At 36.9% G+C, this 26,242-nt stretch overlaps 2 protein-coding genes across 2 annotated transcripts in view; one reads left to right on the top strand and one right to left on the bottom strand.

Annotated features, from left to right (window-relative positions):
• LOC132783706 (leucine-rich repeat-containing protein 15) overlaps window positions 1-26,242 on the top strand; it is a 61,104-nt gene that overhangs the window by 9,391 nt on the left and 25,471 nt on the right. The window contains 2 exon segments of the mRNA XM_060789052.1: window positions 6,946-6,989; window positions 17,332-17,354. The gene's annotated coding sequence lies outside the window, so the exon portion shown is untranslated.
• Window positions 17,921-18,685, bottom strand: LOC132790100 (eukaryotic translation initiation factor eIF1-like). The gene is given in 2 exon segments (XM_060798541.1): window positions 17,921-18,239; window positions 18,241-18,685. Coding segments are annotated over 2 exon segments (333 nt in total). The 5' UTR covers window positions 18,421-18,685; the 3' UTR covers window positions 17,921-18,086.

Consider the following 26,242-nt stretch of genomic DNA (forward strand, 5'->3'; position numbering starts at 1 on the left):
ATAAGCGGCATACTTATTTAATTCATTAAGCGTTAATTAAAGTGGCTTAATTATGTACACTTTGCCAAGTTTCAATGAAGCGTAAAATGCGGTATTTACAGTAAGTGATCTCTTTGGTCTTAACCGACTTTAAGATGGCTTTAAATAATTACGTTGGAAAATTATTAAAATTTCATAATTGCCTTAAATGGCCGGCAGCATTCAAAAACCACAAAAACCCAACAAACATTCACAGTCGACATTTACAATACAACAACAATAACGAGAATGGCAGTAACCACAACAGCAACAACAACAACAGCAACAACAACAGCAGCGTGGCAGTAAGAAGACCAACCATGAAAAGGACGAAGCACGCTGTGTGCCATCGTTGTCGCTTATCTATGTGCATAAGTTATGAGTCACAGCCTCGGTCGGACGCTCGGCGTTAAAACGTGTTCAGTGTCACGCTGAGAGACACGCCTCCTCCTTCTCCTCCGCCACCCTCACCTCCATCTCTTACGTGCCTCAAGGCCAGCATTTGCTGTCAATTTGAACGACCATTTCACGTGGCGTGTGACCAACAGGATAACATTTTGCATATTTAAGCGAACGCAGCAACGTAGCGAAATAAAATGTTAACTTGCAAAAGGGAATACATTAACACATCTTTACAATTAAGGACATCAACGAGAGCAGCAGCAAAAGCAGCAGCAGCAACAGTCAGAGCACAAGAAGGACTACAAGCTGCAAAAAGTCCCCAATGCACTTACGAGCTTCAAGACCAAAAACCAAGTCGTGCTGCTTCGCAACGCTTCAAGCTGGTCGAGCTCTAGCATTCGGCCCAAGGCGCCAAGCCATATAAAATTTAACATACAAAGTAGATAAGGAAAATGCGAGTCAGTTCAAGGAGAAAGAGAGAGCGAGAGACTGAATGAGATGAGGAGATGTGGTGAACGAAGCTGAGCTGTGCATTATGCTGAGTCGATTCAAGTGACCACAAAACGAGCCGGCGGCACTTACATAGCCATCCAATGAGCCAGGACTTTGCCTGACCGCCATCCCCCCAATCCCCCACCCACCACTTCGACTGCTGCTGCTGTTGAGCTGCATACACACTGGATACATACGCATCTATAACTGCGTTTGTCTGAGTATGTCTGGGATTTTTGTTGATGTAGCCAAGGAGGCGTTAAAAATGCAGCAAGGCATGCCATTCCCCCCCACATATCCCATGCTCTCCCACGCCCTCCCCCCAAAAAACTACTCATGCATCCTTGCTGCTGTTGCTTTGGTTGCTTTTTGCTGAAACATCCTTGCAAGCTGCTTACCCATTATTCCATAGTCTTCTCTTGTACGCATAGTTAATTTTTTATATTCGCGTATACAACGAAAATTTTATCCAAGAATTATGTGCAAGTAGTTAAAGCACTTTATGCTTTACTCACAACAGCAACAGCAACAACAACAACAACGAGAAGAACAGCATGATGTTAAAGGGCACATCTGACTTACATTTGAGCTCTGCTCTGAGAAAATTGTAAGCCGGATGCTGTTTATACTTAATAGGGATAAATGAATGCAGTAGACAGCTTTTTAAGATCTGCTTAATAGAACTTTAACTTTTCGCAGAAAGTTTTAAAAACAATTTTTGATTAAAACGCATAATTCATTTCGTATTTTTACGAACGAAAGAGAGTTATTATAAGTACGAAAAATATTACCTGCTATGTGAAAAGTGTTCAAGGCAACAATAGCTGCTGGTTTCTTTAATGGAATTCAATTTTAAACAGGTTGTATTATGTCATTAAACTTTTTCTACAGCTTGAGAAATTTAGCATAATTTGGTGTTTTGGTTTTTGAAACGTTTTAAAGAAACTATTTTATTTCCATCAGTTTAATAAATACTAAATGAATACAACAAGCTAACTACATACAAACTTGGTAAAATGTTTTATAGAAACTCTCAGCAATTTAATAATTAGTAAATTAATACTACTAAATATGAATTGAATATTTTATTTATTATGTTTCAATGCAAGCTTGTACCATTTTTATAACTTTTCAATTTTTAGCATGCAAAATTTTAATATTGTTTCAATATTTTTTGCGCCTTGAAATATATTTCTTGAACTGCAGCGCAAACACTTCGCAAGCCTGGCAGCCTGGTTTGATTTTAATTTTTTAGAAATCTTTTGGCCAACGTTGACTTTTGTTTTTGGTGTTGACCACAACAGCCGCAAGTGCTAAATTGTGCAGTAAAAACTGTGTTTGCTTGCCAGAAAACAAATTCAATTAATGCAAAAAAGAGGCGAACCAAAAGACAAAAAAAATAGAAGAAGAAGGAATTGCGACTACACTGGATAGCCAAATATATGCACTGAGCATACACACAGTTCCTGACCGGTCAAACGATTTTTGGAGAGCTTTGTGTGGGTTGCATAAAAATATCGAATGTGTCTAACATTTCACGCAAACTTGGCTGTTGGCAGCCCGTCTGCTTGGCTGACCATTTTGGCTATCTCCGGTTGGTCTGCAGGTCTGTTGGTCCAGCGTCTCCTCCTCCTCCTCCTCCTGGCTCTGTTACAGTTTCAGCATTGGCACTGCCAGCATATCGATTGGCACTTGCCGATGGCCACAAAAGTTTGTTTACCGTTTGTGCTTGCGACATTTTACAATCAGGCAAAAATGGCAGAAACTTTGCCACAATATTTATGTGTCTTGCAGATTTAAACGCACATGCCAGTTAGCACTTACTAATGCATTTGTGACCTCAATATATTCGCAAACATTTTTGGCTCGTTTTTACAAAATATTTCGTTTTTGGCATCACACACACTTTGCACAAAATCTGCATAACGTTAGCATCAATTTCACTTTAAGTAAAACCACACACACACACACATGTAAATCACACTTTAATACTTGTATTTATTGTGGTGGAATAAATTCTCAGCAATATATTTTATATGCTTGGCAAGTCTATCCATTAAAACGGCGATATATCTAATAGCTAATTTCAAGTTTACCCACATTGACAGGCAAAACATTGATGGATGATGGTTAAGGTAGCACAAAACCCTTCATTGTATTATCCTCTCCAATTTCCCCCTGTCAGAACTTTTCAATTAGTAATTTTAATCATGATACCGACCAGCAGCAGCTATTTCCCTCTTCCTTTCCCTTTCTCTCTCTCCCTCAGCCCTATGCATAATTTGCGCGGCAAATGTGCCAAAATGCACAAAATTATGCCGTGGCTTCTGGCTCTCTGTGTGTGTATTTGAACGCTTTGTTTATTTGTGGAAATAGAGCGCAACATTGAATCGTTTCATTTGGGTCAACACAAAACAAACCAAAAAGGAAAAAAAAACAACAAATGCAAATTTGTTTGAAATTTATTGAGCTCAAGGCGACCAATTGATTATCAGCAGCAAATACTGAAATAAAAATAATTTCAATTAGCAAAATGCATGAACAGTATTTGTGATTTATTTGCAGAATTTGATAAAATGCTAATCTCATTTTGAATATACAATATGGAAATTCGAATATTTTTACTTTTAGTTTACGGCTGAAAAATTGAATGGTAATTATAACAATAATTATAGCATTAATTAACAATGCTCGAATAGCATTCGTTATTTTGAAGCTAGAGTCGCGAACAGACACTAATTACAACAATATTTATGGTTTCCGAGAATTTGATTGCGATGGAATAAAAATTGTGTAAGTTATTTAAAAAATACTTTTGTACGGAAAAAAGTGCGCCTACTGCAATCGGGTCTTATCTCCTTTGGCTGAAAATTTTGTATATTTTGACCTACAAATAAGACCGCCGGTATATTGTCAGTGTTTTGTGGTATATTTTAAGAATACAACTACACGGCTTTGCGTTTATTTAAAATGAGTAGCGGGTATCTAGAGCTTTCTTACTTGATTTAAGATAAACTGCTTAAAAGTGATTGCCTAAAAACTTACTACAACTTTAAGTAGTTAAAAATTCTTCTTAACAACACATTCTCCATTACAAGATAAACACATCCTTTGAAATGCAAAAGGATCCTGTCTGTGGCTGTGGTGTTTGCTTAGAGGAAAACCCTATAATTAATTTCATATCCATCACCTTACATGTGGCGTCATGTCGTGGCAAATGCATTCGAGTTTCTTGCCACACTGAGCAAACTTTTCTTTACTTTACTTTGAGTTACTTTTAGGGCTGAATGTGGGCCGCAAAATATTTGCACAAATACAAATTCCATTTCAATTTCGGGCCATTAGTGTCGCCGTTTAAAGCTGCAGACGAAAAAAAGTTTTTGTTTTCACGCTTTGGCATTAAAAGAAAACAGTCGAGTAGAAAGCACAAAAAAAAATGGCAAAGAAACGAAAAAGTAGCTACAAAGTTTTTCAGTTTGTCTGCAATACCCCGCAGCTGATTCTCTGCTCTGCCACCGCACAATTTCCGTTCACATCTCGTGACTTGTTTTTGCGTGGCCATTTTTCAACTTTAGCCATTTTGCAGCTTTTGTTTGTTTGCACAAGAAAAATTAAAGGAAAATAACAGCAGTAATGAAATTGAAATTCGTTGACTTGCTACAATCCAAAATGGAATTTCATTTGCCATATGTGTGGAATTATATTTGCACTTTTTCTGATGACTTCGATGGGAGACATACATAAGTTTTTATAATATTGCACATTACTCTATATTTGTAACTCAAATAGATGTACATGATAACTGAGAAACTTTGTGCGTAAATATTGTGGAATATATTTATTTTATTTACTTATAATTTTACTTGTTGTGCGTATTATGAATACCCTTTTTTTAAGAAATGTTTCAGATTTTAACCACCAGAAAGTTTGCAAATATTGTTTGTATATAAAACACAAACATATCTCTTTCTAACTCTTTAGATTTCTATAATTGATGTTTGTTGCAATGTTTATTTTGGTTATTTTTAGAACTTGTCTGTTAGTGTAAAACTTTTGCCCACAAAACTAGGCAACACTTTGTGACTTTTGCTCCCTCGTCGTCGTCGACCGCAAGTGGCATCACACAATGCTCTTTAATTTAATTAAAAATATATATATACATATATATATAATTTTTGTTCTTTTTGTTTTCTTCTTGTTCTTGTTGTTCTTTTCTTTTTGCTATTTTGAGCCGACAAAAAAAGTTTGCCACGTAAAAAATATGACTAACGATGTGCAGAAGTGCGACCACACCCCTTTTTTTTGGAACGCACACGCAGCAGCAGCAGACACGCCTACAATAAGCTTACTAAGCCAACTAGCTAGCTATGGCCAAAGTTGCAGCTTCTATGTTACCACATCATCGTTGTTGCTGCTGGCTAACAGTGGGTCATGTGGGTCAAGTGGGTGGGTCAAGTATTAGAATTGTGTGAGCAAAGCAAAGGGTCGGCTTACGGTCTCTCTCTCTCTCTCTCTCTCTCTCTCTTTTCTTTTTGTTGTTCTGGCATGGGTTAAGTGGTTTTTAATGAAAGTTAGAAGCCGCTTTAATGCAACTTGTTGTTGCTAATTGTGTTACGGAGAGACCACGTAACCAACTCGGTCTCACCATGCGTCTGCCCCTCGCATCTGTTGTACGCATTTTTAAAGCTTTTGCTACACATTTTCCAACTAGCAGCCAAAGTTAGTCCAGCACAAAAGTTGAAATATTAAAAGGATTAGAAGCGCTTAAAGGTAATGCATGGCTAATTGCTCTACCAAATAAGGTCTTTAACTAATAACTGCTAATACTGGTTATGCTCTCAATATCGACTTAATAAAGAGCAATATTACATATTTATTACAAAGCCACACAATGTAAGCAATGCAAAGAGAATGAGAAAGGAAAAATGTGCTGCATAAATTCAGAACGTATTTTGGACATTTGCCTTTGTTCAATTTAATATTCGTTTGCTTTATTGGGTATTATGCTCTGCCACACAGTAGTAAATATATTTGTATTTCTCCCCCCTCCCGCATTTGTCTTTCTCTCTCTCTTTCGTTATCTTGCCTGTTCTCCCTCTTTGTTGTGGAGCTTTTATTTTGCATAGCGCTTTTTTTGCTGGCACTTTTTCAGTTGATTTCCTGACCCCTGACTTCCTGATCGGAATTCTGTATTTCCGTTACGTCCATTACGCTTTTAAATGCGAACTCTGCGCTTTGTTCAGCGTCCTTGTATACCAGCTCATTCCTCTTCCTTTGACTCCTCCCCCCTCCCCACCACGCTTGTTTATTATTGTGGCCAATGGCGAACTGTGTGTTGTGAGAAAAACTCTAGAAAATGCAATGTTATTGGTTAAGAGAAGTTTTCAATTTCGGTTTGTACAACAAGTAAAATGATTTCTTTTCTTTTAATATTTAAAGAAATATGTGCCCGGAAATTACATTCACTTTGATTGATTGATTGAGCAGCAAATTAAGACGAATGCAATCCTTTCCTTTTTTGAATAAAAGTACGGCGTACGTGTTGTTTTCGGTGTCTCTGTGTTAACGCTTAACTAACCTGACAGTGTCATAATTTAGATCCAAAATTAATTTGCTACTGTGTGTGGGTTACACATTCATTCATCTTCCTTTTCTCAGTCTCTGTGCCCTTGCTTTGCTTGCTTATCGCAGAGTCTGTGGCTAGGGCTTTTCATTTCCCAACGCTCAGTGATTTTAATTAACATTTCTGATTTTGTGGCTTAGCTGTCTGGATGCGAGTGTGTGTATGTGTGTTTTGCTTTTTATTAGCACACCTGTGCACACCAGGTGACACACAGTCTTATGGCTTTAACTTTGTCTGCGGCCAAACTCTCACACTAATTAATTGAATTGCTCCCTGTTTAATTAGCTGTGCAAGTTTTTATGATTAAGTTTTCTCGTCAGAACAGTTAATGTCTTAATGAAACTTAATTAATATATATATATTTGTATTATATACTTACCCTCCAAATCTTTTCTTTTCTTTCATTACAGAATCAAGTTATTTGAGCGACAATAATACAAAAGCAAAAATCGAGGTAAGCTCAAGTTTCATACCACAGCGACAGCGACTTCGACAGCCACTTATCGATGACGTCAAATCTCATCTGCTATTTTTGTATCAACTTCAATGCATCTTCCAGTCGATTGATCTTTCTGCCATCTTTTGCCATGGCACTCAGCATTTTGGCTGACAGTTGTCATTCGCTTTGACAGCCTCATTCAATCATCAATTCCGACATTTTCTATTTTCTATTTGCAAAATATTTGCAGCAAATTTCTGGTCTATTTACATTCTTTTTTTTTTAGATTTTTGTTTGGCCTCCATTTGATTTTTATTAAGCATGAAATATGCATTTGTTTTCTGGGTAGCTGTGGGCTGACTGTTGTTATTGAACAAAGGAATTTTGTTAGAATTTTGTTTTTATTAGATAGCTATGAATGCATTTATAAGTTATGCGTTGTGCGTTTCATTTGCCAAAGTCAGAAAATCGATTTCGCCAATGCCAAACATGTGCAGATATTATTCTCTTATTTAATGCGAACTTTGATTTTAGATCAACGTTCCTGCAAAATAACTAAAGGGGTAACAATTCGTTATTGCTGTGAGGCTTGAAAACATAATTTGGCTTTAATGCCATTAGACGATTTCTGTGTATCTGAGTATCTTGGTCAGCAGGAAAAAGGTTTTTGGTAGCAATCAAAACTTGTTCAACAATCTGCTGACCATAGCTTAAAGGCAGATTTTGGGCTATACCAGAAAATGAAACAAGCAAAATCAAAGTGAAATACAATCCAAGAAGGCAGAAAGCAGTTGCAGGCTAAAAGTCGAAGCAGCATGTGTCAATGTGTGTTTTGTACTCTGTCTGTCTGTAAGGTTTTCTCTATATCCTTAATCAAACATGTGTGCAAGGAATCAAATTATGAGAGGAGACACATGCGCATAACTATGCTACACTATACGAATATTATTGCAACAGCATCAACAGACTTGTCTGCTTTTTGTTTTCTGCTGCCTGCTGCCTGCTAACTGATGAAGTTGATAATGATAAAAGGCGGCCCGATAAAATGCGCCTGGGAAATGCCAAAGACGGCAACGAACGAGGGCGCAAAATGAACAAGAAAGAAAAGGCAAAATAAATTATGAAAAGAATGTTGAACACGCATGGGTATAAGGAACAGGAAAAGGGGAAGGCGCCTCGACGCGCGCTCTGTAATTAATTTGATTTCATTCATTCAAGTCGGGGCAATGTAAAAGAACTCGGCAAAAGGCAGTTAAATTAATTGAAAGGCAACTGAAAGCAAACTGCGAGTGGCATGGAAGTAAACTCGCGATCGTAATACACATTCATAAATTCCATGAAGCCCCAGCTTAAAGCTCAGTTGAAAAGCAGACAACTATATTATGGGTAAACTCATTGAACTTGCCACAAGGCGTAAAAGACAAAAGCTAGTAGCACTCGTCCCCTAAAAACGTGTCGACATTGGTAATAAAACGTTCACTTGCAGTTCGTATACCAAATCCCACTCCATGCCTTGGTCTGGGATGCTTCCACCTCCACTTTTTTCCACCTCCCTTCAGAGTTTATGTATGACAGTGCGTATGGCGAGTGCCGTGAACGAGGATAAGAGCTTAATGAGAGAGCTGGCACCGAGAGCAACGAAAGTCTTCTGCAGTTGACATATGATATTTTTATGTGCCGCACACACAGCATTTTACCAACAAGAGTTTGCTATTAACATGAATGCAAAAACCTCCTCCGTATGCGTAGGTACAAGTCCTACTACAAGGTAAATGCTAAGGCTTTAGCTTAATTAGAGTGCAGAGAGTCCTTCGGCACCTCCCAAAAAAATGTGTGACACAATTTTCGGTCATTTAGTTTCAGGCCGTAACTTTGCGGCGAAACTCGCATTCTCTAATTGTGTAGCTATGTTAGAGCTATTTAACTGGGGAATTTCCGGTTAGTATTTAACTCAATTTGCTAGTTTATTAGTTTAGTGTTTGTTGTCTTAGCTGGTTGTCTTCATACCATTATCTACTTTATGTTTATTAAATTTAATTCCATTTTAGTGTCACACACACACTTACATGCATGGGATAATTGGATGTGTTGTCAATTTGGACTGATTCGGTTGGTCTTTGTCCTTATTTGTTGTTTGCTTACTCCTTTTGCATATTTGCTGCTGCTGTTTGGCTCTTTGTCAATTAGTCAAAACAAGCCAACAAGTTATGCAGTTGGCATTTACTGTTATTGTTCTTGTTGTTGTTGTTGTTGCAGTTACTGTGCTACTGCTGGTGGCACGTCAAGCGTCAGGGAGCGTGACAAACAACATGTAAATACTGACAACAATCACACATATAGATATGCGCGCACTCCCAAAACTCAGTTTAAATAGAGTTGAGTGAGGGTTTGCGATGTGTTTCGTGACACGAACAGCACGCATGAGAAGTATAGCATCATTTTATTGATGTTTTCATTCACAAGAAACTAAAAACCCTCTAAATTTACTTTAGAGTACAAGAAATTTAGACTTTCAAATAAAGAAATCTCAAAACACATTCTTGCTGTATCTCTAAAAACTTTCATCATAACAAATTATTGACCATATCTATATTTCTTTGGATTTTTCTTTTTGTTTTGTTTTTCCAAAAACTTTGACATCTTCAAATTGTGGATTAAATATTTAACAGCTTATTTTATTGACTAAGTTTACAACCTTATTCTTTTTTTTACTACACTTAAGAGCTTTTATATCTACAAATTTTTTGTTAAATATTTAACAATGTATTTGTTTGTTTTATTTTTAAAATACTTACTTTTTTATTATTTAAGATTGCGATTTTCTATTTAGAACTTTTTTGGTATTTTATGAACGTGACAGTATTTATGAATTTTATAAGATTACAAAATATGCTGCAGAATTATAAATTTTGAGAAATTTCTATCTCATTGGAAAAGATGAAGAATATGTATGTATATATGGTAATATAGTAAAAAATGAGCTAAATAAAAACTGAGTTAATATAAAAATTGTTCAGAATTTTCCTTTTAATTATTTTTAAACCAGCTTTTGACTTTGCCTTGAACTCGGTGTATTTGATTTGAGACACGCGCTCAACTCAATTTCTATTTACTACAAGCACACACACAAATAAGCTGCAATACACACACACACACACCGAAGCACATATGTGTGTGTAGATCTAGTGACCGTTTTTGCATTTAGCGAAGTGCAGCACACTGTTTGGCATTGTTAACCGCTTCTAGCCATTGTTTAGCTTTCAGCCATATTTGCCGTAGTTGATGACATTAATTGTTGCATTTTGCTTTTAGTGTCGCTGTCGTTGTCGTTGACATGTTTTTTCATTTCTTGTTTTCCTTCCACTTTTGTTTGTCCCCGTGAGTATTGTGTAATTTTAACAGCACGTCTAGCATGTCTGTCGGTTGAGTTTTCATTACCTTTTACTTTTACCTTCTTTTTACACGTTGTGTCGTGCTGCCGGATTGAATTGCAACAACTAAAGAGTAAAGCTGAGCTGAGCTCACAAGGGCGCCGACAGGTCGTCATCGTAGTACTCTTGTATTCTCGCAGTACTCGACTGCTGGTATATCAATTTCGTTTTTAGACGATGCTCTCTTGATTTATTAGTCGAGTCGAGGTGGCACCAACAGAAGCACCAGCAGCAGCAGCAGCAATTTAGCTACTACGAAGGGAATTTGCTTAGTTAGACAGTTTTAATTAAATTTGATTTAATAATTCATTATGCAGCGACGCCGCCGTTGTCGATGACTTTGCTGCTTAATGCTGCTGGGGACTTCACTGAGCTGCCAAAAATTTATGACGAAAAGTGTGTTGCATATTTTAGAGACAGATTTCTGAACAGCGCGCTGTGTGTGGCAAAGAAAATTCATTAAATGTGCTAAGAAAGCCAATGAGCTACTCTTTAACAGTAGTTGCCACAAAGTTGAGTAAATATTTAGCAGTTGATTTGCGAAAATAAGTTGAAATATGATAAACTAATTAACATAACAAACAAATGTCAGATCTGATATCACATTTAATAAAGCTCGTGCTCATAGCGAATGAGTTAATTAAATGCCAAATATGCGAGTTCACAAGTCAATTGCATGCGTTCCACATTGCACATTGCTTATTGCCCTTGATTAAATAGTAAGTTGACAGTCAGTCAAACACACACTCAAACAGAGAGGCAGACAGACAGACAAGTGCAACTGCAACTGCAACTGCAACAATGCGAGGCAGCACACAAAAAGTGCAAACGCAAACTCACAACATCAACAAGTTCATTAAAAAAGTTAGCAAAAGGGCAAAAAAAACGCTCAACTTCAACTCAAACGAAACGTAACGGAACCCGACAATTGCAACGCTTCACTTGAACTTTGCTAAAAATTGTTTTCATCGTACTCGCTTTTTTTCTCGCTTTTTCGCATTTCAATGATGATCCACCCCTGCTTTTTATCTACAAGATACATATGTACAGTTCCTCTTCGCATGATTAAGCTGTGCATACACCTACACTACACTAAAAAAAAGGCTAAAAGGCAAATGATGCGGCTCATTTGTGTGCGACCACCGAAGGCAGCCAAATTACAAATAGTCTGGTTGTGAAAGGCAAATTGGCTTAAACGATAGTCGGCTTGAAAATTCTCTTCCATCGTTAGTTTAGTTAATTGGCTGGTAAAGTTAGCAAAATTAAAAAATTTATTGGGAAAATAAGAAATATGGTGTTCAAAATTGTCTACCATTATTATTGTCATTTAATTGGTTGGTTACTTTCGCAAAATTTGAAGAAATAAATCATTTTATTAAAATAAAACTCAATTTGTAAAGTACACATTTATTATATAATTGAATTTCTTAATAACTCAAATATAGAGACTTAAAAATCTGTTAGTTAAATTTAATACTAAATCTTACTCAAAATACTTTCTTAACTTATTATACCCGCTACCCATAGGGTAGAAGGGTATTATAACTTTGTGCCGGCAGGAAATGTATGTAACAGGTAGAAGGAGGCATCTCCGACCCTATAAAGTATATATATTCTTGATCAGCGTTAACAGCCGAGACGATCTAGCCATGTCCGTCTGTCCGTCTGTCCGTCTGTGTGTCTGTGTGTCTGTGTGTCTGTCCGTCCGTCCGTATGAACACCTAGATCTCAGAGACTATAAGAGATAGAGCTATAATTTTTTTTCGACAGCATTTGTTATGTTTGCACGCAGATCAAGTTTGTTTCAAATTTTTGCGACGCCCACTTCCGCCCCCGAAAATCAAAAAAATCGAATAACAAGCGTAATTTTAAAGTTAGAGTTGCGAATTTTGGTATATATAATAATAACTATAGTAGTTATGATTCCTGAAAATTTGGTTGCGATCAGATGAAAATTGTCGAAGTTATTAAAGAAATACTTTTGTATGGGCAAACACGTCTACTTACTAGGGTTGTTGCTTTAGATGACAATCTGGTATATTGTGCCGTCTATGGTATATTTTGAATGCGGTACTATATCAATATACCAAATATACTATTTGGTATATTTTTATTATTTTTGCAGTATATTCGGTATATTTTGAGAAAATTATCGCAAAATATATTTCTTTTATTCAAAATGGGTAGCGGGTATCTCACAGTCGAGTGCACTCGACTGTAGCTTTCTTACTTGTTTAATTAAATGAAAGTTTAAATAATTAATATTTATAAAATTGTATTTGCATTAGAATTAGAGCATTAGAGTAGACTTAAAAAAGTGTTAGGTAATTTAATACTAAATGCAATTAAATTCCTCCTCTCTCTCTTAACTTTTATAATTAAATAAATTTTTTAAATTTCTGTATACAGTTGAAATACCATAAAGACTTATTTTAAATTAGCTATGAAAATAATTGAATTGATATACAAACAAGTAAGAAAGCTACAGTCGAGTGTGCTCGACTGTGAGATACCCGCTACCCATTTTGAATAAAAGCAATATATTTTGCGGTATTATTCTCAAAACATACCAATTATACTACAAAAATACTAAAAATATACTTTGGGGCATTATTATAAAAAATATACCAAATATACTAAAAATACTAAAAATATACCAAATGGTATATTTGGTATATCGATATAGTACCGCATTCAAAATATACCATAGACGGCACAATATACCAGATTGTCGGCCAAAGCAAATTAGACCCCTAGTAAGTAGGCGTTTTGCCCATACAAAAGTATTTCTTTAATAACTTCGACAATTTTATCTGATCGCAACCAAATTTTCAGGAATCATAACTACTATAGTAGTTATTATATATACCAAAACTCGCAATTCTAGCTTTACAATTACGCTTGTTATTCGATTTTTTTGATTTGCGGGGGCGGAAGTGGGCGTGGCAAAAATTTGAAACAAACTTGATCTGCGTGCAAACCTAACAAATGCTGTCGAAAAAAAATTATAGCTCTATCTCTTATAGTCTCTGAGATCTAGGTGTTCATACGGACGGACGGACAGACGGACAGACGGACAGACACACAGACGGACAGACGGACATGGCTAGATCGTCTCGGCTGTTGACGCTGATCAAGAATATATATACTTTATAGGGTCGGAGATGCCTCCTTCTACCTGTTACATACATTTCCTGCCGGCACAAAGTTATAATACCCTTCTACCCTATGGGTAGCGGGTATAAAAATTAATAAATTTCATATTGGTAAATTTTCACATTTTAACTAATACAACAAACAATTTAAAGGAATAACTAAACAATTCAATCAGAGTAATGAAGTTATTTCCTACCGTGAGTTTACTCTACACTTGCTGCATTCTAAAACTGTTTCAATAAAGGAAGCAATGTGCAATGTTATTAAGTGGTTGTGCTATAGATGTTCAAAGCTTTGGGTGTGTGTGACGGAACCGGATGCAAAGTTGCAATTGAATTGTGTGCACGTTCTGTCTGTGTGTGTGTGCAGTAACATTTCCCTTTTTGCAGCTCCTGCTTATTTCCCTTAATTTTCACGTTTTGTTGCACTTTATGGGCAGCGAAGTGTGTCGATGGTAGCGAAAGTGAAACCGCCAAAAGTTCAGACCTTTTGTGTAATGCCCATGCATTGTTAACAACCAACCGGCAAATACAACATAGGAGCAGCAGCGACTGCGGGGTGAAACGGACCTCGCTCTTTTGTGATGCCGGAAGTTTGCGGTGGGAAATTTCATTTATGCTGACACTTGACTTGGTTTGACTCGACTGCGGACTTCGGACTTCGACCATCGGACTTTGGACTGCACCCTCACTCGCGATTCACACGCCCTTTGTGGCCCGTCCACGGTTGTCCATTGAGCCAGTGGGCTTTAATTTGCAGCAAATAAATAATGGTAACAGACATTTGAGTCCTGAGCTCGATTCGTTGGCCATTTGGCCTTGACTGTCAGCCAGCCAGCCAGCCAATTCGCTAGTCATCCAATCCAGCCCAGTTCCAGTTCAATTTCACATTCAGAGTGCTACTACGTATTATGTTCCAAGTTGTGCACTTTTTCCATTTCCTTCTCTCAACTCGATTCGACTCGCCAGGGCACATTAGAGCGGAAGCATGTCGAGTGAGCTGAGCAATGGAACCCCACACAGAGAAACGAAAACAAAAGACAGTCCGACAGGCACTTCATTGATTTTTGTTGGTCTTTTGTGGTTGTCTTTCACTGTGCCATTCACTGTGTCCTTTCCACCGGCTAAGTTTACTTTGCTGCTGCCGTTAAATGTGACAATTTAATTGTTTCGTAATTGTTGGCTCTTTGATGTGTGGGCTGTGATTTATAGAGCAAATTGAATAAGCACCCGCAACCAAAAAAACTAAATTACTTTTTACCTTTTACTTTTACAACTACACAAATTCAGTTACAGTTGACCCAGATTTTCACACTCACTCACTCTCAAACTTGCATTCAGATGAAACGCTTTGAGCTTAGAAAAATTGCAAATTCTTTTGATATACTGGAAAACAGCCAACGGCGATTGAGCATCAAATTGTGTACAACATTTGCAAAGCGTTGCGATACGGTAACCAATTTATAATATTCATTCGTCTAGCTAAATTCATGAATACATTCAAGTTTTAAATTTGTAGCAATTTATCAAATGCTCAGAGCAAAGTTCAGCAAAGTTCATCAGTCATGATGTTGTTGTGTTGTTCGCTACCTTTGACTTCTAGCCAAACATATTTTAATTTAAAGCAAAGATCATGCTGTTTATTCTGAAATATTCTGCAACGTAAGCTTAATATTAATGTCCATTCAGAAATATTCTTGCTTATATTAAAACCAAATTTATGAATACATTTCAAATTTCAAATTAAGTCATTGAGCTACTTATAAATAAGATTTCCGGTTATGTTTGTCATGTTGATAATAATTATGAATAAACTTGGATGATGATAATCTTAAAGCCAATATCAATAATAATGCAAATGCAAAACTTTTGAAGTCTCAAAATTCGGTTATTTCACATAGAGAAATGCAATAATAATTATCATCAAATTTATAAAGAAAAACGCAAAACTAATCATATATCTTAAGTATAGTTCTAATAATAATTAATATTAGAAAACTGTCACAAAACTTTTATAATAATTAAAAATGATTATTGTCTCGTGACACAAATGTTTGTGTTTATTAATTATGACAAAGTGAATATTAATTCCGATAGTTAAAATCTTAATGACTATCATAATTCTTGAGTAGAAAAACCTTGCAATAATTTACGACTTTAGATAAGATTTATGCACACTTTATCCACTCTGATTTATCTACGAAATTTCCATGGCTTTGTTTAGCCTACTTTTAGGCGCAGCACGAGCTTCCACTTGAATGCCATAAACACGCGTGTAAAGTGCCAGAGTGCTCGCGTCTGAAACTAAAAGTTTGTTGAAAAGGATTGCGCAGCATGAAATTGCCTGGCATTCACTTTAAGGGATAGCTGCAGACTATACGAGAAAACTGCAAGATGAGGAGACTTGAGGACCTGGTCTGCTCGAGCGGTCGGGCACAAAAGTTGTGTGTTTGAGGCGCTTAAATGAAGTTAGTAAAACTGATTAACTCTCAGCAGCTCGGCTGCATTTGTCTGTCTGTGTGTGTGTGTAGAACGAATGCAGCAGGATGCAGATTGCCGACTGCAGGCTGTAGACTAGTGGCTCGATGGCAGTATTCGCCTTCAGTCCTGGCTCGAGCAGCATAATTGAATTTGCCAAGCGACGCAACGCCCGAGTCTAATAATAAAAATTGTTATCCTGCTGAACTTTGCCACCGTCGTAATGATAGTTTGTATAGATGGAGATTAAGAGAGAGAGAAAGAGATAGAGAGGAAGAGCGTTTGCAGTTGGCATTTGGATGTTTAATGAAATTTTAATGAAATATTTGATGCATTTGCCGTAGCATTAAAATGCAATTACAATCTGTTGAGAAATTTTCGCACCTAACTTGAAATGCAAATAAATCTTGCACGTTGCCAAGAAGCTTCGTTCAAAATGTTCCATCAGCTTTACTCTGGGTTCTGTGTTTGCACTTTCGTTGTCACTTCACTTGGACTTTAGTCAACGGTTGGCAGCCATTTGCTTAGCGAGAGCCACGCCCCCTGGCTCATGCAAATGGGCACGCCCACAAAGCTACTAAGAGCTAACTGTGCTAATTCTGGCATTTTCCCCCATGATAAATGGCAAACCGCAAAACAAATTTATATACACGCGCACAGAAATGCAAAAGAATCCGCAGGATTTTACAAAACATATTCTCTTCCGTCGTTGTCATTTTTTTCTTGCTCGTTTTTTTCTACTGGCTTGTCACATCTGTCATTGAAATTTATGATTTTCATAAATTTGCAAACTGACCCTTTGGCACTTTAAATATTTGCCATCCATTTGCATTCGCTCCCCTCGCAGCTTATCTGCAGATTGGCTTGACTCTTGGTGACTTGGCAGCAGCATCCCTGGGTGCATTGAATGCGACATTTGTGACATTGAAGCGGATGTTGTTGTTGCACACGAGGTAAGGCAAGCCAAGGTAACAAGCCAAAGCTGACAGCGGATTGAGGGGTCGGTCGGTCGGTGGGTCGCTACGTTGGTCGGCGCTTGTTCCACATATTCATAACACTTGATTTCGAAAAGTTTGCCAAGTGTCGCTCTTGGCTTTGGCTTTGACATCAACACAAAACTGGCCATGAATTTGCGTGTTCATCGTGTGCTTGAGCTTGATTAGGAGCGTGTGTATGTGTGTGTGTGTGTGCGTGAAAGTTTATGCAGCTTAAACTTTAGTTTAACTAAGCTTAAGTATGGCTTGTGTGTGTGTTGAAGTTATTTTAATTAACTTTTCTTTGGCTTCTTTTCAGAATTGTGTGTTACCATAGCAAAGGTGAGTGCAGTTTATGTAAAGAATATTTATTAATTACGAGGAAAACGGTACGCAAAATAGGTTAATGAGAACAAGTATGGTTTTCTTTATCAATGAGCAACACTCACAACTAGTGCGGTTAACATAGAATGTTATGCTTCAGCGTTTAATAAATACAATTTATTTAATGATACTGTTTATTATAAAAAATTAAATATAATAAATATATTAACACGACGAATTCAAAATTACATTAAAAAAGAATGTAATTTGTGCCTTAAATCGCAAAAAATAAAAATGTAAAATGTAAGGAAAATTGATTTCAATTGTATATCAAACAATGAAGATAGCTACAGTTAAGGGTATTCAGCTGCCTACTACCATTCTAAAAATATATCAAATTAATATACCGAAAAATGCTGAAAATAGACCGAACAATAACAATTTGTTGTCTTAATATTCTATCACCTTACATTATACCATAGTGTATTATAATATACTAAATTATATTCGAAAATTAAGAGTATTTGTATAATCGAAGTTTGCCCATTAATTTCAAGAACTTATTTGAATTACAAAACTTACTCTTAGCACTGCAGAACTGTAAAACTTTTATTAACTGATATTGAATGAAAAATAACTACGCATGTTGAATAATTGTGGTCGTTACTATTGTTGGTGTGTTGTTAATCTATGTTTGCATTAACTTTAGTGTGCTATTGCTTCTTGTATTCCAATGGGAGCTCCCTTTCATCAGAAGCCATGTACCTTGAGGCGATCCGCCTTAGCGAGGCCAGCTTTAGTTAGCCACTGGCAAATATTCTCGCGTTGATCGCCCTGAAGTTGCAAGACCTCACCGTACTCAGGATGCTCAATGACTGTGCCGTTGCAGGCGAATTCCTTTTTTGCAGGAACGCACAATTTTTTTCAGATCGTAATCAGCCGACAGCCCTTGGACAGTGGTTAATGTCTTGCGGCCGTTGCGTTGTTGAATACGTATGTGAACGAGACCGTCTTGGATGTCATCATCGGGTCCGCTGATGGCATCCGCGAATGGATCGCGTGAATTGAGATTCTGAATGGACATACGAAGTGCCGTACAAAAGTTTTTGAATAAAGCTTAAAGAGTTTAGTACTATTTTCCCAAACGATTACAATTTTTTTTTCTATTGCTTGATACTTTTTATTTTTAGAGCTGACGGAATTTTACGACTATTGTTTTCTACAGAGTGACCAAAAAAAAAGAAAAAAAAAGAACAAAATTTCTACTACGACGACTGGCACTGAACTACTCTATATACATATATTGATGAGAATGACTAAAATTGCTTTGTTTTAATTTTCCAAACTTAATACTCTGATGCCAGTGTCCGTGTCAATCAGTTGAGCACAGTTGAAATTTCCGGCTTACTTAGCTCCAGCTCATTTCATTAGCATTTTTTGTGCCTAATGAAAACTAATGAAGTCTGGCAAATTATCAGTAGCTAAGCGAAATTCAAGAATATGCCAACTCTTAACGGCAATTAGTGTCAATAAGCTGGACAGATTTTTTCTTCTCCTTTTTTTTCCCTCCCTTTTAGTTGCTACTCTCGATTCTTTCGTGCTTTTCCCCACTTGGGGCTGAGTTGAACATTTGATGCAATTATTATCCAATTTATGAAATTGAGCAGACTTCTTTTATGACTTCATGAAATGCTACTTTCACATAAAATTCAATAAGTGCTTGGGTGCCTGTGCTTCTGTTTTGTTCTGCTCTGTTCTTTTCGTTTGCTAGAGTAAGTACAAGGAAAAATGCATAAATTCAATTTGGAAAATATGCCAAATGAGGTACAGTAAACATGGCCTGCTTTTAGGCGGCGTTGCGTAAAAATATGTTTTTTGCTTGATTAATTTTTGCGGTTGTAAAAACCGAATCATAACGCCAAACAAAAAGCCAAAACAAAAAAACGCTAGAATCAACACGGAAAATGAAATATGCTGGCAGAGAGAGTTTAACACGACTATAAGTTGCCCTGTGAGGAGACTTTTTGCTCTTCACCTATTTTTATTTTATTTTTGTTTAATATTATTAGAAGAGAAGTTGCTCTACCTCAGCATACTCTTTCAGCTACCCTTGTGGCCATAGGGTATAAAAGGTAGCTAAGCAAGCACAAAATCAAATTACAAAATTTGCATTTAGTTGACTCTCTCTGTGTGTCAGTGTGTGTGTGTCTGTGTGAGAGAGAGTGATGGTGCACAAAAGTAGGCAACAAAAAGTTTTTGCCAATTCACATGCATACATTTGATATCACAGCAGGGGGGAATAGGAAAAACTCCCAACTCACCCAGTCACAGCTGGCAGCCGACGATGATGCCGGTGTATTATTTTCTTTTGCAAACTAAATTAAAAAGTTTTTTTTTTCCTCTTTTGCTATTTCTGGGTATTCGAAGCATTCGACATCTGATTATAATGAGCTTGTCATCTGCTGTTTTGGTTTGCTTTGCTTACTATGCTGTGATAGATGAGGATAAAGTGAATTGAGCTACAAAATGCAAATATATTCCTTATCCGTAATGCAAATGAAACATTTTGCAATGTTTGCGGCAATTTGTCAGCTATTAGGGGGACACAGCGAGCGAGCGGAGAGGAAATTCATTCAGCCAAAGCAAATTTGCAGTGAATGGTTGCCAACAGTTTTAATTGCTTATATCATGGATGACGGCGACGGCGACGGCAACAAGCATAAAACTTCATCCACATGTTATATATGGGCATGGCATATATTTGTATGTTTGTTCGGCTGCCCCATTGGGCAAACTAAAGTTGCAGCAGCAAAAATATGATGAATGTGGCGCGGAAACAGCGCGCATTGAGCGTGTGGCAAATAATGAAAAATTACCGAAAAACACATACACATACACATACAATCTCACTTACTAAACAACTAAAAACTGTAACGCCCACAAGCGAACACACAAGCGTAAACAGTGAAAGAAAGAGAGATATATACAGAGAGAGAGAGAGAGAGAAAGACACCTGCACACTTTTGGGCGCTGTAAAATATAAAATTCTATGAATTTGTACGTACATCATTTGAAAATCGTAAAACTTGCAAGTGTTACTTGTTTAGTCCACAAAAACACAACCACACACATACACACACATTAATATTCAGTGTATGTGTGTGTGTGAGCTGTCATAAACAGGCACAAAAAAGGTAAACTTCTCTCAGACTCTCTTTTACACTGGGGCAGCCGTGTATATTTTTATTATTCCGTTTTTATTTTTGTGTAAAAAGCGCATACACTTTCTTTATGTAATTATAATGCCTGCCCAAATGCTGATGCTGCTGCTGATGAGCATTAGGATCAACATCATCATCATTATCGTCATCATGCAGAGAGTTTAGAGAGTTGCTAAAGACGATTACGATTATACAGAGACGCATTGCAAGGGCTTTGCAGTATTTGCTCAAGTTTATGACTTGCGCAAATTGTACCAAAATTTTATGTGCTGCTGAGCCATGTGTAAAAATTAATAATAATTTTCACTCAGGCAAATTAAATAAACTCCTCCACACGCATAACTCGTATGGTATAAAACGAAATATGTAAATTAAAATTAAGTCGAGCAATCTTTTAAGCTATTATCTCCGTTTAGCCCTTGGAATTTATTCAATTTGTACCTTTAATCGCAAAAACTAAAGTTAGAAACTATGAAAATTAATTTTAGCATACTAGTAAAATAAAACGGAAATTGATTTCAAGTAAGAAAGCTATAGTGGTTAATATTCAGCTGTGAGAATTAACGTAAATTAGTACATCAATCTAAAAATATACTAAATAATTATACCGAAAACACTAAAATATACCAAACACTATATTTGGTATAACGATTTACTTTTACGTTACGTTACAGGATATACCATAGAGTACAAAATATAATATAAAATACATAATTTACCATAGAGTGCAAATTATACTAGATTGTCAATCAAAGCAACCAAGGCAAGTCAACAATAATCGTTTTTTGGCACATAAATATATTTTTTAAGCAACTTTGACAATTTATATTGGATCACAACATAATTTTCAGGATCCATAAAAACTGTAGTTACTATTGACACTGATTATGAAGACGTAATTTTTATGAGGTCGGAGCTAAATCCTGTTACATACATTTGCAGAAGATAGTAAGTTATAATACCCTTATGTAGCAGGTATTAAACTAGATAAAAGTGGTTTATAAAATCAAAAAATGAAAGCATTCAGTTAAAATAAATAAATTCATTTAGCATTTTGTTGTCATAAGTGTAGTGTTTATGAGAATTTCTAATCGGCCTCAAGCCAAAAATCTGCCAAATAAATAACTTTATGATGAAGCCACAACATGTTCAAATTCCTATAAAAGTCTGCCCACTCTGATTTGTTGCCATTTTTCCCGGAAAGTCATTGTTCCAAGTGCCTCACTGACAGTGCTTCAAATCTGTCAGTGGGAAAGAATTTTGTTTTTTATAATATTTTTGTGACGCCTCGGCTTTTGTGTAGAAGTTGAAGTTCTTGTGGGTCGAATTCTGCGAAACAATTTCGATTTTGTAGCCACTTGAGCACTTGAAGCTACTCGTATGTATTCATTAGACGCCAAACGATTTGTATGTGCGAGCTTTGATGTGGGCATTCAATAAATTGCATCTTATAGGATTAAGTGCGTAATCCCAGGCCAAACATTCAGGCACATGCTCACACCTTGATAAAGATTTGCGTGCAAATGACACGCAATACAGTAGAGGAGAAAAAAATAGATGCTGGGAGAAAACTGGTAGGTTAAATGACATAATCAATAAAGTGGTTAAACGGCAGGTTGACATGTGATAAACGGCGCTTCTGATGTGAGCGACTAATGAATGCCATGGACATCCGCAATCGTTGCTTCGAAAAACTGACAGTTTTGCCGTCAACACAACACTGCTTCAGTTTGTCAGCTAGTCAGTCAGTCATTCAATCAGTCAGTCAGTCAGTGAGTGAGTGAGTCGGTCATGCAAACAAATAAAACCGCTTTTATTGTAATCCGTAATGTCAAAACATTGCAGCGGATGTTTAGCAAAAAGGTTGCGAGCGGGTGAAGAGTAAGAGAGAGAGAGAGAGAGAGAGTCAGAGAGTGAGGAGAAGAAGGTTACAGAATTGGCACATCAGGCACAACAACATTGGCATGTGCGAGGGCAATTGAATGTGTTTGCATGTGTGCGTGTCTCTCTATATATGTGTGTGTGTATGTGTGACCTACCTGTGCGGTTTTATCGCATGACACGCAGTTGTTCCTGAAAATCATTTTACTATACTATGTATACATTCTTTGCTGCTCTTTTTTTCTCTGTGTGCGAAAGCTTTTCCGTAGCTTCCTTGAAAACGACTGACACTAAACCATAAAGTACTTTGGCTGGCAAAACGTTTTGGGGTCTATTGATTTTCCATTGATAAATAGCTGACAGTTTTTGCTGCTCGGCGCTTTTTATGCGTAGCACACACACACACACAGCGTCACCCGCAGGTTAAATAGTTTAAGAATGTCTGGCGCATTAAAAAACAATTTCCGTCAAATCACTTTTCAAAAGAAAAATTGAAAAAAACTGGCAAGTGAGCATAAAGCATCATGCTGCAGACTCTAGAGACAGAGTTCTTTGTGTTCGCCATTTGAATATCCAGTTGGTCTTAAATCTATAGATATTTAAGCGATTTATGTGGAAAGTCAGGTCAGTCAACTGCTGCTGCCGATGTCGCAGAAATAATACAATTGAGACTAAGACTTACGAGTGCGGCATTTCGCATAAAGAAAAAAAAAACAAAAAATCTGAAAAAGAAATATTAATAAAAGATGAGCGACATTAGTGTCTTCTTCTCTACATTCTACATTCTTTGCTGTTTTGTGTCCAACCCAAAACCGTAAAAGAAAGCGAAGAGCAAAACACTTTTTACTACTTCCTTCGAAACTGAATGAACAGAACGCCCCGTTGCCGTTTTTGGATTGGCTGCTGGCTAACCTCGAGCATTTTGTTGACCTTTTTTTCTGTGTGTGTTTTATTTTCGTTTGCGTTTGGTTCGCCCTTTAAACAGACGCCAAAATGCTAAAAGAAAATGCCGTAAATTTGTAACACTTTTTGGGGGCTAGACGGATAGAATGTTTTGGAGACAGAGCAGAGACATAGAGACAGCGACGTTATGCTTGAACTGTTTCCAGGGAGCGTTGTCCCACTGAGCACTGACGATGGCAGAGGGTGATGCGAAGGCAACGGCAACAATAACAAGAAGCATCAGGACTTGGCCTCGGGCACAATTTGTCACACATACATGACACATAAATAATAAATTTCGTATATAAACACACAGCAAAAACTCACTCGCAATGTTTGTGTGTGTGTGTGTATTTTCTTGGCCCTACTTTGATTAATAAATTGTTTAGAGCGTCGCTGAGCAATGACCGAAACTTACTGACTTGTGGCTAATAAAATATGAATGCGGCAAAGTTTTAAGCCACAGCTTCAAAGACTCCCAACTATATAACATCGACTTTGCCAAATTAGTCATGCGCATATAAATATTTCTTGTAATTTATGTTTGCGTTGATGTATTTGTGTATGTGTATGTCTGTGTGGAGGCGCACGTTTAACCTCGGTTAACATTTGCATGCGTAAGTTTTCAGTCACATATGTCTCGTTTTCCCTCGTACTCTGCTTTCTGTGGTCCACACACTGCGTATGCGTAATTTGAGTTGCCCAGTAGGCCTTTCAGTTTCCGTTTGCCATCCATGCATGGCTATGATTTTTATGCGTTTACACATTTGTCGCTGCCAGGCGACGGCTTTTGTCCAGTTTTGTGTCTCGTTTCCTTTCCCTACAGTTTTTTCTACTTGGTCTGCTCTTTTGATTACATCTCAATCAATTGGTGGCAGTTTTATGTTTGCACATTTCAACATCTTTCGGCTTTTCAAATGTTCATTTTTTACGATAGCCTGAGGTCGTTCGAGGCCGATGTTTTTCTGTGAATTTTCTCATGAAAATTTGTAAGCATTTTAAGCTGTTTTTCCTTTTCTCTTTTTTTCGGAGCCCTTACGATTTTGTTAAGGACTCTGCGTGATTGTTGTTTTTTATTTTATGTTTTCTCTTGCATAAAACTTGTTTATATCAAATTACAATTTTATTGTATTGTTGAAATGTCTTGCAAATTGCCAAAAGTATATTTTTAAATCGGATTCGTAGTTTCGCAAGATCCACCAAAAAGCACAAACAATAGAAACAAAAAGTTGTTTAGAATTGATTTAAATTTACATGCGAGCTCTTGGCACTTGGAAAATCAATTAGAAATACAAGAGGTATAGAGAAATGTGCTTTGAGTTGTAAAGAATGAAGGGCAAACTATTGGCAGATTGTTTACATCGTTTGGAAGTTTCCAGTAAACTAATTGCTTTGATTGTGTTCTCAAATGGTTTTACTTAAAATGCGTGAAAACTATTAAATGTTATGAGGTTCTTCAACTTTGTTGTACTTGAAAGTTATTTATAAGTGGTGTCCATAAAGTTCTTTACAAATACTTATTATTATCGATATGTCAAAGTTAACCTCCTGTATAATATGGTATTTTTTTTTAAATGAAATGAACGGGTTTCTTACAGTTGGACTTTTCTTACTTTTGCTATGTAAAAATAAAAAAAAAATACATAATATCAATAATTAAATATAAGGAAAATAAAAATGCTTTTGTGTGAGAAAGAGTTTGCAATTATTTGATAGAGAAACGTAGAATTCTAATGAAATGAGTTCACGAAATGTTTGCTCTATTGCCGAGTCTGGTTTTGGCTGCTCACGATGACAGTTTTGTGCCAGTTTTGTTGCTGTAGTTGGCATTAGCTCTCAGCTCACTGTTGATTTTTTGGCAGCGCATTGTTTGCATACCTTTCTTCAGCTGCCACATTCGTGGACTGGGCTTAGTTTGTGTGTGTGACACACGAATACAACTATATTACACTGTCAGCATGCCGACGACATTTCAACGCATTCATCAGTCATGCAACAAAAGCAACAAAATGGCTAAAGTAAGCTCTGTGTGAAACTCACACTTCTGTAAACTCGTAGATGTTTTTGCAATTTACTGATTTAAGCGCTAACTGAGTACGACAACAGCAGTTGTTTTCTCACTCACTCACACATTTGCTTAGGGGATTCGTGCTCATCAACAGGCAATTCGAGCGGAATTTAGCGAAAATTTACTTTGACGTTTATGCATTGCGTATACGCCACGTGGCAAGCGTGTTTAATTCTGTTTATTTAAGCGAGAGACAAGTGTGTGTTATTTGATTAGACATTAAAAGGCAAAGAACTGAAATGAAATGCGTCTAAGCTGTTTACCCAGAGTTGAAAGCCATTACACGAATCCGCGTAGGCGGCGTAAACAGAAATCTGGCATTTATACATAAGTATATATTTGGTACTATTTACTCGTAGTTTACGCACGAGCTAGCTTTAAACGTACTTGCGTAATTGCAAGTTAATATTTCTCGGTTGTGTGTCAACAGCTTAAACGGTAATGCAGGGCGTATGAGTAATGCAAAAGGTCTTGTCATAGATATGCCTAAAAATAGACACAAATATTGCTGTCTTAGGCAAGCTGTCCGCCTAATGCCTTTAATGTACTTTTGCATCCCCCTAAAAAAAGAAACAAGAAACAAGCTAGCAAATATTATATATCAGAGCAACAGTTTGGCAAAGAACAGGATACACTCAAGTCCTACATTGCCTACCCCAACACCCACACACACAGAGTCCACGCAGTTGGAGTCGCTTTTTTTATAGATTAACTGCGTCCATCATGACCATAACAAGGCGCACAATAAAGGGAATAGCCGAAAGTTTAGTTCGGACAAAATCTCGGCCTCAGTC

This window comes from Drosophila nasuta, chromosome 2L (assembly GCF_023558535.2).
Source record: "Drosophila nasuta strain 15112-1781.00 chromosome 2L, ASM2355853v1, whole genome shotgun sequence".
NCBI classification, from domain to species: domain Eukaryota; kingdom Metazoa; phylum Arthropoda; class Insecta; order Diptera; family Drosophilidae; genus Drosophila; species Drosophila nasuta.